Raw genomic sequence first — 19,822 nt, forward strand, 5'->3', positions numbered from 1 at the left:
ATGGCTGCTGAGGGGTACAGTCCGAAACTTCCGTTATTGCTTGTTTATGATAGACCCATGTGATGACATAAGGGCGTTGTGAAAACCAAGATAGGGGGCAAGAGATGGTTACCAGACTCACAACATGCTATCCTCGTCCACTACGTCAGAGACTTGTGGGGTGGAGATGGGATGGCCTGGTCTGAGCTAAGAAAAACACGCTTGAAGTTCATCTCGTATTTAACGGGACCAATACGGGGAAATTGAAAGTGCAATATATATGGTTTTTAATTAGCATCTTGGCTCGTGCTAGCTTCGAAAATCACGATGTCGATTATAGTGGGCAAAACCGGCCATATAGTATAGTCCTGTTCCCAGGCTGCGTCCACATAGCTTGGGCTCATTCCGATCACATTTCCCAGCCATTGAGACTCTCGACAAGGGATTCGAAATGAAGGCCACACAGAACTTGCTGTTGCAGGGAGCAGCGCTTCTCGTCACCGCAGCATCCGCCTCTAGTGCATCGACGATCAGCCGCAGAGCCGAAAGCGCCGCATGCAAACTTCCAGCAAACAACAATGTCTTCTATAGTTCGGGATTCGGCTACGAATACGATTGCGCCCCTAGTACCGGCACCCTGAATGCGTTGATTCTCTTCATCGACTTTCCCGATCAGACCGCCTCAGAGGCAACGCCGCAGGAGGTCTACGACCTTTTGATTCCTCCAACCGAGGATTGGCTCACGACATCTTCATACGGCAAGCTGTCGCTCAATATCACGGCCGACACCACTCGTTTTTATCGAATGCCCAAGAACGCAGCCGACTACCAATTTACCAGGCCCCTGTCGCAACAAGCTCATCAAATCTACGTCAAAGACGCCCTGGAAGAATGGCTCACTGTGACCAATACCCCGGTCCCGGGGGTCAACAGCACCGACGGTCCCCTGGCTGACGTCCTGTACATCATCCCAACTGCCAATGCCACGGCCCTCGAACTATCCGCAGTCCTCACGTCGGGCGCATACACCTACGACGTCAATTACATCGCTAGAAAGGCCGTGACAATGGGCTTTGATATGTTTGACTTTTGGGGCTACAAGGCTCTGAACCACGAAACTGGACACACCTTCTGCTTGCCGGACTTGTACCCGCTGCCGTCGGGCTACACGGGCCTGTACACTGGAAACTGGGACATGATGGCCAACGTCGGCGCATCCAGCCCGGATTACTTTGCCTGGAACAAATGGAGACTGGGCTGGCTCTCCGATGACCAGGTCGAGTGCGTCGTTTCATCTGCCGGAGTCACCAACGGTAACAGCTCAACGTCGACGACACACAAGTTGTCGCCGCTAGAGACCGTTGGCGGCGTCAAGGCCGTGGTTGTGGCGCAGAACCAAACAATGGCGCTGGTGGCTGAGGTGCGGTCAAAGAATGGGAACAACGGGGCGACGTGCTCTACCGGCGTCTTGCTCTACACGGTCGCAACGGACCTCGCGACGGGCGAGGGGCCAATTAAAGTGCTGGACGGCAACCCCGGTTGGGGTTCGTCAACTTGTGCGACAGATGATCTCGACAACGCGCCGCTGAGCCTCAACAGTGGAGGTGCAAGCTCGTATGCTGCTGAGGAGTGGGGTGTTACAGTGACGGTAGTCGAGCAGGACGGAGACGAGTACACGATCCGCGTGGATGTAGCACAATTTACCAGGTTGCGGTCAATAGCATGGCGAAGTTGACATTGTATGTGTCGAAGAACGATTTTAAAACACGAACTGTCACTGCCCATTGCTGTGTGAGCCGCCCCAAAAACGAATCCCACGCTGACGAGCAGAGCATGACTGACAAAATGATCCGTAGCTAGTCCCGTAGGATCAATTTCACAATTGAAGAACACGACAGATGATAAGCTTCGAGATCACTATCTATATAAGATATCGCGTTGCGCCAGCTTGTTTTCAACGAATCTCGCTGCGATTGAAGGGTAGTATACAGGAAGGAGTAGGGGGGTGCCCATTTGCGTTCCTTTTACGCTTAATAAGAATTCTGACCACATCGAATGCACTACTGTGGTCGCATAGGATGCAATGGCAGCCACTGAGCCTGGCTTGGTTGGCCAACGAAGATCATTGTGTGCAATACACAACTGAACAAAAGTCTGCGTGATACTTGACGACTATGGAGTACAAGGATTGTATTAGAGGATAATTTGTTTTCTTTTTTCTTCTTCTCGTGTATAAGGCTATAAGCGAGCCCCCGCAGGTCGCCGGCTGCAAGCCTGTGCTCAATGGCGATGTTTAGGGCCACCCCAGCAAGGATCTTTCTAGCGGTGTGATTTATTTCGTGTTTTTGAAGGCGGCAGCATCTGCTCTGGGACGATAACAATGCTCGCGTGATCCAAGTCGCGATGTTTGGAGCGAGATGACGACAATAACGACCTTAACATTCTCATCTGGCGGGCTGTTGATGACAACATCAGCTTTGGGACGGTGGGCACTTGATGGTTAGCATCTTTGTCCTACGGCTTGCAGTGGGCCGATAACGCCTCGGTTTAGACCATTCGATGTTTCAATAAAAGACGACGCGATTGTTGCGCTAATGTTACAGCCCGAGCTTATCAGCCTTGCCCGGCATATGTTACCCATGATCTTGCTGCGATATCTCTCACCCTGCTAAGAGGAGAAGCAGAACAATGCCGAGCTTCCCGTACCGTCGGTCGTGTGTTCATTATAGCCAGTCTTTAAGTTTGAAATTCTTCTAGGTTTCATTGCAAGCGAGGGCAATAGTATCATAAGTAGCAAGATGCATATGACCAGAAGTCCTTACAGTGAATACCACAAGCATGGTTACTCATGCTGGTCGGGATCCTGCGGCAAGTGCTGTCGATGAGTACCTGAATGAGAGCGAGCCATGATCAGTGGTTGTCGAAGAGGGTTACACCAACTGGCTGCAGGAAAACGGAGTATTGTAAGACTGCAGCTATTGTCCAACGAGGTTTCAGCTGCATCCTTCAGGGGTTTAATTTGAAAATATTTGCACGCTGCCTAGCGATGCGGGGTAGTCTTACATCTGGTCGGAGCTGACCTCTTTCGAGTTTGACTCCATCTTTTCTTTCTATTGACATTACAATTACCATCGCCAAATCTGCATCCTTCATGTCAAAAGCCCCCCCCCAAAAGTATTATGCTCTCAACAAAGTTGTCAACAAACAAACACTGACGTTCGCCTGCAAGCTCTTAATCATTTGTACGCAAATGACCCTGGATTTATCATGCAGCATGCAGTAGCTCACTGACTGAAGTGTGAGCAAGGCAACGGGATCTTGGTAGCATACAGGGCACTTTTCCAGCTCAATCTAATCACTCCAAGTACCCTGGTTGATGCCTTTCTCAAACGACACGATGACCTCCATTCAATCGGCTGCTGAACTCCACGGGAGTGTGGATCACGTGGAGCAGCAAGTAGGTGAAAGGCTAGACAGAGAGGAACAGGAGCTCAAAGATAGCGGTAATCTCTACTACGCTATATTCCAAGGTAGCTTGGATATGCTCGAAAATTTTCTCGACAAAGGGGCAGATGTCAACGCTCAAGGAGGCTACTATGGAAGTGTCCTCCAGGCTGCTGCATATAAAGGGCATACAGACATCGTGACAAAGCTTCTCGACAAAGGCGCGGATGTCAATGCACAAGGGGGCAGGTATGGAAATGCGCTCCAGGCTGCTGCAGCAGTTAAACGCAACCTGGATGTTTTTTTAAAGCTTATCGACAAAGTAGCAGGTGTTAATATTCAAGGAGGCAGGTTTGCAAATGCCCTCCAGGCTGCTGCGCATGGAGGGAGTATAGATATGTTGGCAAAGCTACTCGACAAAGGGGCGGATGTCAACGCTCAAGGCGGCTACTTTGGAAATGCCCTCCAGGCTGCTGCATATAAAGGGCATACAGACATCGTGGCAAAGCTTCTCGACAAAGGCGCGGATGTCAATGCTCAAGGAGGTGAGTTTGAAACTGCCCTCCGCGCCGCAACAATAAGAAAGGAAGCAGACATCGTGATGATGCTCCTCGACAAAGGGGCCCATACGGACATATGGGATCTTGATGGGCTTTATCCGCTTCAACTTGCCATTCAAGGACGGCACCAGCGGACTGTGCATGAACTTCTTCCAAGAAGCAAACACTGCCTGAACTTGATAAAGGCATCTGAGTGGAGATCCCTCTTGGGAGACTCGAACAGCCACCTCGAAATGTGTCTCGAGCAGGCTCCAGCTATTCGGAAGACACTGGAAGATGAAATTAAGAAAAGGAATTACCCCCTCAGCTCTCAAGGCGACTATATGGGCTCGTATCCTAGGGATTTCATTTTAAGTGACGTTGAATTCAGACGTATCTTGTAAGTTGATGAGATAAAACACTCCCAGCCTTGTTGCTGATGGCCAACTTCTAGCATTCTAGCAGACGGGATTCCCTTGTCGTCGTTAGAAACCGGTTTCCATTTCCGGTGGTGGAAAAAGGGGCACATCCGACTTCGAGGACCGATATGGAACCCCCATACTGGTACCCTGCCTAATAAAGTAACTCTCTCTCGGATTCACAAAGATCAGTGTAAGTACTAAACTTGAGTATTACGCACTTACTAACATTTTAAGGCTTTGTTGACTGCCACTTTACTACAAGTTCTATTACGCTGGTTTCTCTAGAAAAATCTCCCTGGCCTGATTCCGAATCTATACTGGACATATCAAACCTCCGAAAAACACACGGAGTCCTATGGTATATGATAAAGAGTGATGAAACAACAGATTCGATGAGTATCCTCGAATCTAAAACCTTTTTCAGTACATCTGAATATGCACAGGTACCACTTTGTGCCTCTACACTCTTCCTTCCATTGGTTGAAGAACTCGAGAGCGAGTAGAAACAGACCTTCACGTTGGCGCAAAAACGCTTATCCAGCATGGCAAGTAAATTTTAAGCCCGCCAAACGGTTCTAGACTTACGCGATATAGCGTACGGAGTTGTTAAAGTCACATGGATCAAATCCTAAACTGATCCGGGACTTGTTGCAAGATTCCCTACTCTGGGATGAGATCGAGAAAGCTTGCAGAAAGCAAATTTTCGATTTAACCGAATTTCACGAAATCTACCAGACATCATCTATACTTCAAGAGAAGTTCCCCTCAGCAAGCAAATCTCATGATAGACACAATTTCACGGAAGAGGATGCAAACCAATCACTAAACGTAGACGTGATGTTGGCGTATTTTCTTATTGCTATAGAGCGCCTAAAAATCCTTTATGAGGAACAACTCAAAATTTTACAAGACACATCTCAGGGTCTTATTCAACTAGTAAGTAGAAGCTACTCTTCAGTGTTCGATAGGCACAGACTAGTTAACGACAGGAAGGAATTCAACCTCACTTCGATCATGGAAGCCCAAAGGGCAACATCTACTAGCACGAGTATGAAGCGACTCAGTTGGATTACAGCAAGTGATTCCCTCATACATTTAGTCCCTATATCGCTTGTTAACAGTTTGTTTGATAGTTTGTCTTCCTTCCCCTCATGTTCATTGCGGTATGATGATTATTTCTGCTTTATCCCTCATTAAGCCAAATAGCTAAGTATATATGCAGAGCGTTTTTGGCATGAACATCGATCAACTAGAATCCAACCCATCTTGGTGGTGGCCTGTAATCTTGGCTGCTGTCACTACACTTTTGACCTTGTGTGTTTGGTTGATATTCAAGTACTGCCATGTTAGTTCACCTCTACCTTCCCGTCTACTCTTTTTAACCATCTACGCGCGACAGCTCGAGAACAGTATAGAGAGAAGGTTCAATCGCTTTACAGGGTGGGATATTGAACAAGGCACACCGCGATATCCACCCCCTGGACAACACACAGCAAGGTTTTCGGTTTTTGGGAAAAAGCGTTCTTGAGCTAGATAGCAACTGGAGATTTGTCGTCTGTATTTGCTATCATGTTGTATTCGGTTGCTACCAATTAGAATTTCATCGCCGCTATCAAAAGAATCTTGTATTTCTGATCGACCCAGTTGCTAATGGCTGTAAAATATCAGAACGTGCTCTTGTCGAGCCGAGAAGAAAGTCTGCGACAGGTGATGCACAGGCTGCTAGCGAAACCCTTTCGGATCCAGCCACCACCAGCACAGTTAGTCGGGTCTTCACCAGCACACTATGACTGACAGTAACACAGGCAATATATCATCCCCATTGATAAAGCACTTGAGCCCACAACCCTCGACTGAACAATCTTCTTACCGTTCAACCCCCGCGCGCGTAAGACCGTAATTGGGATGCAATAGGCCCTTATGTGGAAAGGTATGTAAGTGAAGTCACGAAATGGAGACTATTTGAGAAAGAGCATAAGTCTAGAAGTTTATTGTATTGTAATTAAAGGTACAAAGCTGATGGCAATGGTCTTTTTTCTTTCTACTTGGGCGTTATCAACTAGGCCACAACGTACACCACCACCACAGCCAGGCAGATTCGCAAATCCACGGGTGCCAAAAATAAACCACACTAACCTATGAACTTTAAACGTCTGCGAAACCCTGAACCTCCTTCTGCTATATGCTTGGGCGCAATGACCACAATCTGATTTGAGAACTCAAGGACAAAACCTTTCTGCGAGTGAAAGAGAGCTCAGACCTTTTCCCTGGAAAGGTGTCGTTCTGTGCCATTGAGTTCATGCGTAAGATCGGACCAAAATTGAGCGTTGAGGGGGACCTTGGAATGCTTTTCAGGGTATAGTGATACTTTCGAGCGTTCTCGATAATGAATTCCCGCTCCTGCTTGATTTGCCTTTCCTGTAGTCTAAGAGTAGATGCTAGAAGGTACCTACCTGTGTTGACTGACTGACTTACCACTGTCAGACTCCACCATGCTGCTGGCCACAAATAGTTTACCGTTCGCCCTCGTTGTGAATTGTTGACCAAATATTATAATTCAGTAAGCAAGATGAATAGAGAGAGTAGAGGTGAACGTGAGACGCTGTTTAGCCAGAACCGTCGAAGGGGTTTTGTTCATATGTGCGGAGTCGCTAGCTTCGTCCCTGGGGTCCTGAGGGCCATTGCCATAAGTGGTTTATTATACGTCAACGTCGGAGAAGCAGTACGCGATCCGATTTTGAAAACGTGCCCAAATGTCTACTGTGGGCTCATTAGGCTGATCGTCTTATGAGACCGACTTCAGACGCCCAAGTCGTCCAGTCGTCCGATGGAAGTGGGACATGTTTGCGTTCGTGCACGCAGCGGTCTACGCCGGCGGGAGTCGGGTCACAACGTCGCCCAAGCCGAACTCCGAAAGATGAGACAGATCGTACCACATGAGAAGAGAGAATGATATGGATGAGCCTAACCCTAACCCTACACATCACGATTGACCCCTGAATGTGCGCCTACGAATAGAGAATTCTTAGAAAGTCCAATCTATGTTGTATGTGACCCTCCAGCTTCGCGTCTCTTTTCCTAAATCAGTTTTCCCCTCTGCTGGCTTTTAAGTTATTTCTTAATGCGTTGCCCGTATTTCGCACCACGTTCTACTTCAGACAATGGACGGCCGTAGTCGTAATCGGGCTCGGGATCTCGTTCAGGGCGACGGCCCCGATACACCATACCGTCCCAAATCTGACCGTGCGAGCCGCCAGAGCCCAGGTTCGAGTATAACTCCGCATAGCCAAGCACCCCGATATACGCCCAGCCAACATCATAATGAGTTGTACCATCAACTTCCATATAGCCTTCGTCGTCGTCCTCCTCTTCATCATCGTCTGCGTCGTCCTTTTCTTCTGGCGTATAATCTTGATGCAGGCCATTAACGATAACGACACTTCCCATGCTACTCAAACACCACTGAAATCCTATCAACTTCCCCCCGTGTAATCTCGCTACGATACTCTTGATGCAGACCTCGTCGACGTATAGACAGAACTTGTACCGAGGGAGATAACCTGCAGCCCAAGGCCTATCCGCTATTTCACCATCGCGTTTCTGTTCCTCCACCCACGCGAGGAATCGCGTCCGCACAGTAGCCTTGGACGCACTCTCCAGAGCCGTGCGATCCTCAATAACTGTCCATTCGAGATGAGGGCCGAGCTGGTCTTCTAGCTTCGAGTCGTGGAGCTCGTCAGCGATCGCTGCCTTGAAGAGATTGAGAAAAGTCTGCCACTCGTCATCGTTGTCGTACACGCCTCGCAGAATCACGAAACCCCACTTGAAAAAGCCTGTCGCGACGCTGTTGTTGATGATGGTAGCGAGGTCTCCGCTCGCGGATTGATAGCCCTCTGGGTAACCAGGGCCAGTATTAGCTGCGTTGGGCATTTCGGAAGGTTACGCTGTAGGGCGGGCTAAACAGATTGTGTGTGAAATTTAGGGGTTTGATGAAGGATAAGATCAAATAAAGCCTCACTTTGTCGCGTTGTTTAAGCATCAACTCCCACCCCAAGGGACGCATCCTTACACGATTGACTGCCAGCCAGAGATGAGGCACGGGGATGGCTAGGACCGCATGGTGATGGTGTCTGAGATTCCCCCCTTGGCTTTGATGCGTCTGAAGTCTCTGATCGTCTGAAACAGTAGATCTTAAGGCAGGCAACGGACGAGACGACCCACTTTGGATTCGGCGCTGCACTGCATGAGCCTTGACAGAACCGTTCACGCTGCGACTTGGGCAGAGTTCTCGCCTGATGGTGTGATCCCGTCGGCCTCTGTCCCGAAGAAATGAAAAAGAAACGAACTCAATAATTGATTTGGTACCGCTTAGTTGTGAAGACAACCTCTACTTTTATTCATTGTTTCGCCAGAACCTGGGGATGAGGACTTCCGTCGTCATGCTTGGGTAATGTGCAACAAGCTCAAGCAATAATGCACAGCGAGTCCATCTTCCCAGCTGCTACGGAATCAGATAACAAGATCGGTTGGAGTTTTCCAGTCGTATACGTTCATTCAGGACGGGTCGCGGCCAGAAGTTCGCTGTGCGACAAGCGTCGTGCGGCGCAAGGTGCCGAAAAGGGAGACCTTGTTCATAGGTACCTTTTCCCCGGGAGGAACAGACACACTCGGGGTAGCTCTCGCCTGCAAAATCAGCACGACAAACGCATCTTCAACGACGGTAGGCCCCTACGCTAAGCCCTAAGGGAATTGCGATGACAGCCCCTTACCCACCCCCGTCGCCGGCGACTGTGCGATCCGGAGGCCGTTGGGGGCTTTCATTGGCCGTGGCGCAGCAGTTAAGCATTCTGCGGTGGGGTCCGGCCTTGGTAAGCGACCGCCGAGACGCGTGGGGGAGACGCCGCCCCCTTCTTCACCCCAACCCAGCCATTTACCGCCCGCATCCTGGGCGAAACTCGCTCTATGACATCCTGCGGCTGAATCTGTCTGATCTTCCGCCGCATCTTCCCACCCACGTCGCCGTCATCGCGTCTGAACTTTTTTCGTCGCTTTTTTGCCTTGACGGGCCCCCCATCATTCGCAACGCTACCCAAAATCTCTGCCGATATCGCGGCCCATGTCGCAATAGCGCACGCGAGACAGGCAATGGCGCATGGTTCACGTCAGATTTTGCTGCCCTAATCCCCGTGTTGACGCCGTGACAGCGTCCCCCATCTCCACCCCAGTTGCCTCATGAGCGGTTGACTTGCCGACGACATGGTCACCTGTTGCACCCTCGTCCCGCCCGGAACATGCCAGACCACGGCTTCGGGCCCAACGTCTTCCTGTGCCTGGCAATGTTCCCTGGCCGTCGTGACCGGTGGGCTTCGTCTCATCTTGTCTCATACCCTTATGCCCTGGCCCCGAGGGGTGAATCTGGCTGAGCGTACGCAGCCTCCTGCTCTCGGTTTGCCAGCATTGGCCGGCAGGGTGTGCGGCTCATGCTCTGGACCGTCTGAAATCCACTGATTTGCCAGGGATGTGCTCTGATCATGTTTACCGTCCAATGTCTTCTTTATAAACCTCGCTGATCTCCTCCTCGGCACCAGATATCTTCTCTTGGCTGTAGCATCTCATCTTCGTACGACATTCACTTTCGCCCGTTTCGTTTCGTTCCTTTCGACCTCGAGTTCTGTGAACTCTTCCATTCTTTGCATCGCCCCTTGCAAGTTTACCGTTCTACCGTACTATTCTTTTCCAACTCCCAAACTATTTCTCCCCAATACTACTTCAGTCAGCTACAGAAGGCCGGTCTTTTCTGTTCTAATCGCTTTCGAAGTCGATAATCAACTTTTTTCGTCAAAATGAAGTACCAAGCTGTAGCCTTTGCCACTTCGGCCCTGCTCGGCCTCGCGGCCGCCGGTCCCTACCACCGCCACCACTCCCACGTCCGGCGCGTCGCCAAGCGCGAGGTGCCCCAGGAGCACTCGCACGAGATCTTCCTGAACATCACGCGCGAGTTCCTCAACAAGGAGAACCCCAAGGCCATCTCCGACCCCGTCTTCGGCCTCCTCGGCGACGGCGCCGCCAAGGAGGGCGCCGGCCAGGTCACCAACCTCGCCTGCCTGCAGCAGGAGACGGCCGACCAGGCCTTCACCAACGCCAAGGCCGCCAAGGACATCCGCGGCATGTCCGCCGCCCTGGTCTACCAGTCGCTCGAGCGCAACACGGCCGGCGTCGGCGTGACCAGCGCCGCCTGCACCGACAAGGCCGTCAACCCCGAGATCGCGGCCCTGGTGAACAAGCACCAGGACCCGGCCTCGGACAACGCCGCCGCCACCAACAAGGCCGTCACCCTCGAGCTGGCCAAGCAGCTGGCCGCCATCGGAGGCGACCCCATGCTGGCCCTCGAGAGCGGCACTTTCGCCCCCGGCGACAAGGCCGACACCACCTTCAGGGGCAACGCCTGCGACGACCAGAACGACCCCACCGGCTGCATCTTCTCGGGCAAGCTGCTCGTCCTTGACGCGACTCCGGATGAGATCACCGCCGCCGTCCAGGGCATCACCCCGACCATCACCGGCGGCACCGGCGAGCTGAAGGCGACTCACATTGACTTCACCGGCCTGTCGGTTGCAGGCCAGTCCGGCAATGCTTCCGGAGGCAAGGTTTCCAACTCCACCGGCTCCGCCAACCAGTCGGGCAACAGCAACAACAACAAGAACAACAACAAGAACAAGGACGCCTCCTGCGATGCCACCACCTCCAACAACAGCAGCAACAACAACAAGGCCGGAGCCCAGACCAGCGCCAACAACGGCACAGCCACCGGCAACAGCGGCAACGCGGGCGCCGCCAACGGCAACAACGTCCAGACCTTCACCGGCGACCTCGGCGGCCTGCCCCCCGCCGTGACCGAGAGCTCGGGCGACCGCCCCTTCAGCGTCAACGGCGACACCTTCGTCGGCAAGGGCGCCGCGCTCGGCCGCTCCTGCGACGTGCAGCACAACGCGTGCGCGCGCGCCGTCAACGGCGGCGAGCTCGCGGGCGAGGTGTCGCAGTGCGACGAGCAGAACGCGAAGTGCCGCGCCCAGGCCAGCCTGCGCAAGCGCTTCTTCAAGCGCCAGGCCGCCGACTTCGGCTCCTGCAGCGACCCCTCGGTCGTCTTCAAGGACGGCCTCGCCGACCGCCAGGCCGCCGCCTTCGTCGCCAACAACCAGGCCGACTTCAACCACGGCTCCGCCCAGAAGATTGGCATCATCGCCGGCTTCATCTGCCAGCGCCTGCAGGACAGCTGCAAGGCCCCCGCCGCCACCGTCGACAGCTGCAAGCAGGCCGAGACCGCCGCCACCGCCGCCACCCAGGACGAGACCGCCGCCGACGTCTTCAACAGCATGCTCATCGGCGGCGCGTCCAGCGCCAACGTCACCGCCCGTGCCACCCTCAGACGGTAGAGGGGGGTTGCATGGACTGGCCTACCTTTTAGGGTCGATGTGAGGCATTTGTCGCGGGTACGAGTTTGGTGTTCCGGCTTTCATTGGGGGGGGTTCTTCTCTGTGTGGTATTGCTTAGCATGTATCAAGATATCCCATGTATGATTATGATTCAATATCACTGGTGGTTACAGGTGATTCATGGTTCGGAGTCTCGGTGATAAATCAATTCATGCTATCATATGTACCTGCAGAGTGTTCCAAGTGATGCAATGACTTAGTTGAATTCGCCTCCTTGAGCCAGCTTCGTACTTCGTAATTTGTCCTCGGTTCATTCTGCAAACGATTCAGCCGTGAAATTGAGCACACTGCAGTGTCCGCCGTAAGTCACATCACAAGTTCTTGAGGATATCTTCAGACAACATTGTATTATTTGTGATTCATTAAAAATATTTTCGTGTGCTTCTTGAAATGTAGTCATGTACTTTTACTGCCCCACTAAGTGGTCATGTTCTAATACCCCCTAAGGGGAGTTGTACTTGAAGTAGTCGCCGGTGCTCGTGTCGTGCGTCAGGTTCGTCTGCAGAACCCTGCCGTTCTTCAAGCTCCCGCTCTCGGCGACGCCGCCGACGGCAGCCGTGCCGTTCCGACGGTGCAGCTTGTTCTCGCCGGCGAGGACGGTAAAGTTGGCCAGCGAGATCTCGTGGCCCTGCTTGATCCTCGTGGTGGGGATGCCGAAGAAGGAGGCGTTGACGGCGTCGTAGTCGATGCTGAGCTCGTAGTAGCCGCGGTAGTACAGGTCCTGCCACTGCAGCTCGCGGTTCGCGGCCGTCAGCCAGGCGGACCCGGCGTTGGCGCTGGCGAGCGACGTGTTCTGGCCGACGGGGCACGGCGAGCTGACGGCGGACCCGGCGAACTCGACGCCGACGGACCCGGCGCCCGTGTTCTGGTCGTAGTCGTGCTCGCCCAGCCAGACGAGGTCCGAGACCCACGAGGCGTGCGAGTCGCCCGCGAGGAAGATGTTGTTGCTGACGTTCTGCTCGTACAGCACCTGGAACGTGCGGTTGCGGTTCGCCTGGTAGCCGTCCCACTGGTCGTAGTTGAGCGGGTTCTCGACCCCGAGGGCCAGGCTCTCGTTCATGCGGCTGAAGATGATCTGGTTGCCGATGACGCGCCAGGTCGCGCCCCGCGAGGAGCTGTCGCGGAGCGTCTTGTAGAACCAGGACTCCTGGCGGGGGCCCATGAGGGAACGGCTGGCGTCGTTCGAGATGGCGTGGATGTAGTCGGTGTTGGTGTAGACGTCGGTGATCTGATGCGTCCCGTGTCAGTAAATGAGTAAACAAAATAGTGCATAGACGCGAGTTTGGAGAATGGCACTAACACTGCGGTCGTACTGGCGGGTGTCGAGCATGACGAGGTCAAAGAGACTACCAAAGTTGAACTCTCTCCAGATTCGGAGGTTGTCGTCCATATCGACCTGGCGAATGGGCACTTTGAAATGTCAGCAGCTGCAGGTATTGCGTATAGGCGGGTTAGACGTACTCCACTCGAAATAGGCCCGCACGGCGTTCATCTTGCGCTGGTCCACGGAGACGCCTCCGTCGGCGATGAAGGACTCTTCCGTGTTGTTCAGCTCAGAGGCACCGTCGCGCCAGGTGTTGTCCGAGACCTCTGTCGTTTGTCAGTGGCGGCCGAATGGAAGTGGAATCTGTTAACACGAACCGTGGTCATCCCACACGGGGATCCAGGGGAACATCTGGTGGCTGGCAATCAAGTCCAGGTCGGTTCTGTACGTTGCCAGACGCTTTCGGTAATCGTACAGGCTGCACACGCGTCAATTGATGTTCACAACGGTACTTTGATGCAAAATACTCACGTGTAGATCTGGCGATCGGGGAGCGGGATGCGATCGATAGAGTTGCCCCAGCCGTACTCGCCGTTGCCATACTCGTAGATGTAGTCGCCCAGGTGGATGACGTAGTCAACAGAGTCCTTTCTGACCGTGTTGCCGTACGCGTTGAAGAACCCAAACGCTGCAAAAGAGTTAGTCTGCGAATACATTGACTTTCTTGAGAGGGAGGGATAAAGCATACGGTAGTTGCTGCACGAGTACACCGCAAGCCTGACGGGCGTGTCGACCTTGGCGTCCTTGGAGGGGATCGTCTTGGTACGGCCGACGGGCGAAGTGTTGTTGGAGTTGCAGACGGCGAACTGGTAGTCTTTACGAAAGGTGTCAGCCATGCCTACTCTCTACATCAGCGAGCCGGATAGGAAGACTCACAGTAGACGGTGTACGGCGCCAGCTTCTTCGCCTCCACCTTGACGGTGAAGTCGACGTCGGAGCTCGTGTAAGCGGTGCCAGAGTCCGCGACCGACGCGAAGCTCTCGCTCGTGCTGATCTTCCAGTCCACGCAGACGGGCGAGTCGCTCTTCTTGACGTAGTCGTCGCTGCTGTGGTCGTACAGCGGCACGTAGCCGCTCACGGTGATGTTGCTCTTGTCGTTCTCGGCGGTCGGCGCGGCCCGCGTCCAGAGGATGACGCTGTCGTCGTAGGGGTCGCCCGAGGCCACGCCGTGCGTGAAGTTGAGCTTGGCCGCGTCCCAGGGCGGGTTGGCGAAGGTGCGCTTGGCGACCTTGCTGATGGAGATGCCCAGCGAGGCGTGGTGCTTGGACGCCGAGAGGTAGTTGAGGTTGCCGGTGAAGGCGGCCGACGCCGCGGCGGCGAAGGCGAGGACGCCAGTGACAGACTGAACCATGATGCCGGGCTAGGGTCGCAGCAGCGCGACAGGATAGTGAAGCTGAGGGACGGTGTGAGCTTGCCAAGGCGAGGGACCTGCATGGCCGTGAGCCCCGACGGAGAGCGTCGGCTATTTATGAGTTCTCGGCGACCTGGGCGCCATTGGGCGTCATCGCGGACAGCTCCCGGAGCTTCCATCCTGGCTTATCGCGCCCTTCGCACGTGTGCTCATCGGATGGCCAAGCTCGTGGGTAATCACCCGGGCTGTGATTGGGCCCCCGAAGCTGCTGGGTGAGCGACATGTCAACGGTATTTCGATTCAATGACGCGGGTTCCAAGGATCATGGCGGAAAAGGATCTGTCGACCCCTCTTCTTTTTCTCTGGCGTTGGTCCGGATGGGCATCGGGGCTGCGACGCTGCAAGGCACGGAAATATGCCCCGTTTTGACGGGGGAACTTTCGGATCGCCCCCATTCACACGTGCACCCGCTCACGGCGATAATTGGAGGCCTTGGCGCTGTGGGGTCGCCGCCCCGGTACGTCGGCACTGGCATCTTCAGCGGGGGTTCCCTGAAGCGAGGCGTTTAGTTTCGATATTTCCAAAGGGCCCTCGGGGTCGTTTGCACAGCGTATGGGGATGCTGGGATTGGACAAGTGACTTTTCCCGAATAAGAATGAGAAGACGAGTTTGCAAGGATGCTCGGGTTCCTAATATCGGCCATGTGCTACGCACTGCAACATCGGATCTACCAATCTGGAGCAGCGTGGACAAACCCTCTGCGGCATGCACCGCCGGCCATCGCCTCCGCCCGACGTAACTAGTCACAAAAACAAAACGCACTCTACACGTGGTAGAAAATCAAATCGTCAACTGGAGGGCAACTATAGATAGTTTTCAATGAAACTGCAACGAAAAAGCATGATGCACGAAAATTATGCTCACGAACCGCGCGTCCAAAGATGGATTATGCATAGAGGGAGGAAAAGACAGACGAAACTTGTTTTTCATTGGGAGAATCAGCATAATCATTTCCGCTTAAATCGCACACAGCCATCTGGCCGTCGACGAAAAACTATCGCATGTAAGAGACTTAAAGTAATAAAATAAAAACCCCCCGCTCCTAAAGCCCCAGCTCCTCCGCTGCGACTGAACGACTCGCTCATGCCTCGATCCCCTTCACAACGCCGGCGACGACCTCGTCGAGGTCCTCCTGCGCAAGGCCGAGCTTGCCCAGGTCCCCGACCTTGGCGCTGTAGTCGCCGCCCCAGCCCTCGCGCATGTGGTTGACGTAGAAGCCGACCAGCATGGCGCCGATGTCGCCCGTCTTCGCCTTCGCCTCCGAGTCGGCCACCACGGTCGCGGCGTCCAGGACCTCGACCTTCCAGTCCTTCTCCGCGGTGCCCGTCGCCTTCAGGATGCTGTCGAAGATCTCGCGCTGGGTGACGTAGAACGACTTGAGGTACACGGGCTTGTTGCGGAGCTGCTCCAGCTCCGAGTCCGGCAGGCTCAGGACGCCGGCGGTGCCCCGGCCGGTGGCGCCGATGGTCGTCGTGATGAATTTAGTGTTGCCGCCGTCGTACAACCGTGCGGCGCGGTTCTTGATGTCGAAGCCCCACAGGCCCTGGCCGAGGGACCAGTCGAACCAGGGGTTGTTCACGATGGCGATCCAGCTCATGCCCAGCTCCTCAGTCAGGTCCCGGAACTGCTTCTTAGCCGCGACGAACGGCGAAGCCTCGAGCAGCTTGGACGGGGCGAGGTCGGAGCCGAACTCGGTGGGCAGGACCCACTTGACGCCGGCCTTGCCCGCGGCGCGGATGAGCGCCGCCTGGCCCGTCATGTAGGACTCGAAGCCGATCTGCAGGATGAGGACGTCCTGGCCCTGGAGCGCGGAGACGAGGAATGACTCGTCGTCATAGTCGCCCTTCTTGACGATGACGCCGGCGGGGAAGGTGGCCGAGGACTCGGCGCGGGAGATGGCCGTGATGGTGTGGATGTTCTTCTCGAGGAGCGCGCCCAGGGTGAGGGAGCCGAGGTTGCCGCTGCCGCCGACGATGGCAATCTTGCGTCCTTGCTGTCCCGACATTGTGATTTTGGGTTTCTGTGATGGTTTTGTTGGTCTCGAGGCGCTTGCAGAGAGTTCTTGGTCAATTGAAGTTGGACTTTGTAATTGAAGCTGTGTCTTGTGAGATGTGTAGTGAAAATATCAACCATCTGTAGAGGGTCACCCCTCCCTTTTAGTATTCACCTCAAGTTGCAAATTTGCGGCTCTGTTGCAAACCCCACGACTCGCATTTTGCTTCCATGTCTCAGCCGGTGGGAGCTTCACCACAAAGAGGTTCACGTCGACGGCCTCACAAATCCGGGTGTGCACAGACATCGGTGGGGAAGAATGCGCTGTGAACTGACAAATGAAGTGGGGGATTTCTAAGCATCTGGAGGGGAGCAATCCTTTTAGCAGCCGAGCCCCGCCCTAACAAGCTGCCTGCCACCGCCGGCCGCCCGGCTCGGAGGCAAATCGACCGCTTTGGGGCGCGTGGTTCCCGACCTTTGAAATATCGGGGCTCTGGCTTGCCTAATCTGGCCACTTTTCCCATGTTTTTTATCCCCGCCACCCCACCGATCATTAAGTAATCCGGCTGCCAAAAGCATCCTTACGTCAACCTGGGACCCAACCGAATCGTTAGTGCCGCGAGAATGCGAATCCTCGTGCTGGCGTTTTGTCAGCGTCGAGTTGACGTGCGCGCGGTTACAACAGAGTCCAAGGGAAAATCATCTCACTGAATCAACTTCAGGACGCGTCGGGCATTCAAATGCGTCAATGCATGCAAGGAAGTTAGTTTCCCGGTCTGCCCCTTTCAATCATCATCGCATCGGTCGGAATGGCATTCTCAACCCCCAATTGTGACCACTGCAACGTGTAGTGTTCACAACACACAAATAGCTCGGTGTTGGAACGAGGAGAGCTCACGCACCCACAGGCTCATGGTAAAGTTAAACAATGCTTGAATATACTATTCTTGCCGAATAACACTGCAGAGCAGAAGAACTCGCCACTACCAAACTGGTGTGCGCCAGTCGAGAGAACCGCTACCGAAACGCCAACCACGGAATCAATGTGAGGAAGAGGGAAACACCTTTTCTTGGCCACCCTCGAATATGTCAACCTCCACCGTGTCAAAGAGCCTGGTCGGGACATTGTTGTGAAAGAGGTAATCCAACTCCTCATAAGTGCGCCCCTTTGTCTCTGGCAGTCGGAAATACGCCCACACAAAGGTGGCAAGAGCCGACCCACCCCAGATGAAGCCCGTGGTTCCCTTCAGGTTCAAAGATGTCGGATTGATGAAGAATGGTTGGAGGGTGCTGGCCAGGAAGTTCATAACGTAGTAGGCGAATCGCGCGATGCAGATGGTTTTCTGACGGAGGCGGGTGGAGCCAACCTCGGAGGGAATTGCCCATCCAAGCTGTCCAACCGAGAGCTGAAAGATAAAAGTCCAGACAAGAGTGAGGGAAGCTTGCACCCAGCCTATGGCAGTGACGAGCGTACTGGCCTTTGTGCCAACTCTGTCGAGGATGCCAATGATGAAGAGGATCATGGACATGGAAAACATGCCCCAAAGGTATATGCGCCGGCGGCCAAAGTATGGCATGAGCGCGATCCAGTTGACAATTGTTCCGCACAAAGCCAAAGCCGTGCCACCAATGTTGAGGTTGTAAGTTTCCTGTGTCGCCAATCCGACTTGCTGGAAAAAGTAGACCGAGTTGTATGCAAAGCTCGAGCCGGAGAGGACCTGCCCTGCGAAAGCAACGCAAGCTATCTCTGTGCGACGCCGCTCTACTCCTCGGAAACAGTCCATGTAGCTCGTGCCGGTCTGATGTTTCTGCTCCAGCTTATCGGTATGGATGATCTCGGCCAGGCGGGCTTTAACGTCCATGTTATTGACTTTCCTTCTCTGAAGCCGCGACAAGGCCTTCTCTGCCTCAGCCAGCTGACCCGTTCGAACGAGATGCCACGGTGACTCGGGGGCGAATACGAGCAAAGGGATGAGAAGTATCGGCCACGACCACTGCAGGGCGAAAGGAATGCGGAAGGACCACTCGTCTTGGCGCGGGATCAGTCCTGCGAGAACGCCGGCGGCGATCAACTGGCCGATGATGAAGCACATGTTTGTCCAAGTCGTCAAGTACACCCGCAGAGTCAAAGGCAGCACTTCGGAGGCGTATGCGGGAGCAGACGATGCAAAAACGCCCCACGGAAGGCCGCATGCGATCTGGCCGAGCATAAGCATGACCTTGTCGACGGCGAAGAAGGTTATGAAGATGCAGCCGGCGAGGACGATGAGAGATCCGACGATGGCGATCTTTTGGCCAAACCTCTGGACAATGAAACCGTTGGCAATGACGCCAAGAATGCAGCCAACAGTACTACTGTTTCCAAGAATGGCTTGCCACACGGCAGAGAGCTGGTCGCGTCCTTGGCCGTCTTTCTCTTGGCCGTACTTCTTGGTGAATTCTGGGTGGGCAAAAAAGCTGCCGATGAGGATGGTATCGTATCCTGTAAAAGGTGCAATTAGATACTGAGGCATCCGCTTTATTCCGAGCGGTCTTTGTCGCGGGGTCTGCTTCACTACTCCCGTGGGTCTGCGGTGATGGGTTGAGGGACAATAAACAACAGCGCCGAGCCGGACATACCTTCCATGATGACGCACAAGGACACTATCAAGCTCCAAAACACAGCCATAGGGTATGCGCGAATGGCCTCCCGGGGTTTTAAAGTGTGCTCGGCCTCGATAGCCTCTCTGATTTGGGCATCGAGTTCCGAGACGGACCGGGTATTGGCCGGTCGGCTGGGGTCTAAGCTGGAGGAGGCATGGTCGTCATCCATCGAGCCGATGGTTTCCAACTCTATGTCGTCGGAAACAAAAGATGCAGCATCGGACAGGAGGGCAAAGGCTTCGTCGTCGTTGTCTTCTTGAGGGCCGGACGTCGAGTGAGAGTCGAAGGATGATCTGGGCGTGCTCCGCCCCGAAGCGAGCTGCTGGAAGCGGACGCCATCGTGCGAGGAAGAGGCCATCGCAGCTTCACCCAACACGAACCAGTGTGCGGCTACCGTCAGAAGCCCGGTAAGTGACCAGCTGCTTCCCTTGACGGCTCACTCAAAGCCCACCGCCCGGGCTGCAGGAGCAAGCCTCGGCGAGTGACGAACGGAATGGCAATACGTCGTGGGCGCAAGTGCCGTCCAGGTCGGTATATGACAAAGGAAGAAGCGCCGGGGTCGGAAGCAGCTGTGC

General features: G+C 54.2%; 6 protein-coding genes across 6 annotated transcripts; 2 read left to right on the forward strand and 4 right to left on the reverse strand.

Annotated features, from left to right (window-relative positions):
- Nucleotides 1–430: 430 nt before the first annotated feature.
- On the forward strand, nucleotides 431–1,714 carry EsH8_I_001421 (uncharacterized protein; the record flags this gene model as incomplete). Its single annotated transcript, XM_083268834.1, has 1 exon — nucleotides 431–1,714. One exon carries the CDS (start codon nucleotides 431–433, stop codon nucleotides 1,712–1,714), a length of 1,284 nt encoding a protein of 427 aa, XP_083119272.1.
- Nucleotides 1,715–7,495: 5,781 nt separating this feature from the next.
- EsH8_I_001422 (uncharacterized protein) lies at nucleotides 7,496–8,314 on the reverse strand (the record flags this gene model as incomplete). The annotated part of the gene is made up of 1 exon (XM_083268835.1): nucleotides 7,496–8,314. One exon carries the CDS (start codon nucleotides 8,312–8,314, stop codon nucleotides 7,496–7,498), a length of 819 nt encoding a protein of 272 aa, XP_083119273.1.
- A 1,913-nt stretch (nucleotides 8,315–10,227) lies between these two features.
- Nucleotides 10,228–11,817, forward strand: EsH8_I_001423 (uncharacterized protein; the record flags this gene model as incomplete). Its single annotated transcript, XM_083268836.1, has 1 exon — nucleotides 10,228–11,817. The coding sequence occupies one exon, from the start codon at nucleotides 10,228–10,230 to the stop codon at nucleotides 11,815–11,817; it is 1,590 nt and encodes a 529-aa protein (XP_083119274.1).
- Nucleotides 11,818–12,319: 502 nt separating this feature from the next.
- EsH8_I_001424 (PhoD-like phosphatase-domain-containing protein) lies at nucleotides 12,320–14,552 on the reverse strand (the record flags this gene model as incomplete). Its single annotated transcript, XM_083268837.1, has 7 exons — nucleotides 12,320–13,105; nucleotides 13,178–13,287; nucleotides 13,339–13,467; nucleotides 13,519–13,619; nucleotides 13,673–13,829; nucleotides 13,890–14,015; nucleotides 14,078–14,552. The coding sequence occupies 7 exons, from the start codon at nucleotides 14,550–14,552 to the stop codon at nucleotides 12,320–12,322; spliced, it is 1,884 nt and encodes a 627-aa protein (XP_083119275.1).
- A 1,141-nt stretch (nucleotides 14,553–15,693) lies between these two features.
- On the reverse strand, nucleotides 15,694–16,617 carry EsH8_I_001425 (aromatic alcohol reductase; the record flags this gene model as incomplete). The annotated part of the gene is made up of 1 exon (XM_083268838.1): nucleotides 15,694–16,617. One exon carries the CDS (start codon nucleotides 16,615–16,617, stop codon nucleotides 15,694–15,696), a length of 924 nt encoding a protein of 307 aa, XP_083119276.1.
- Nucleotides 16,618–17,644: 1,027 nt separating this feature from the next.
- On the reverse strand, nucleotides 17,645–19,605 carry EsH8_I_001426 (general substrate transporter; the record flags this gene model as incomplete). The annotated part of the gene is made up of 2 exons (XM_083268839.1): nucleotides 17,645–19,086; nucleotides 19,224–19,605. 2 exons carry the CDS (start codon nucleotides 19,603–19,605, stop codon nucleotides 17,645–17,647), a joined length of 1,824 nt encoding a protein of 607 aa, XP_083119277.1.
- Nucleotides 19,606–19,822: the final 217 nt, after the last annotated feature.

Source organism: Colletotrichum jinshuiense, chromosome 1, assembly GCF_051148585.1.
Source record: "Colletotrichum jinshuiense chromosome 1, complete sequence".
NCBI lineage: Eukaryota > Fungi > Ascomycota > Sordariomycetes > Glomerellales > Glomerellaceae > Colletotrichum > Colletotrichum jinshuiense.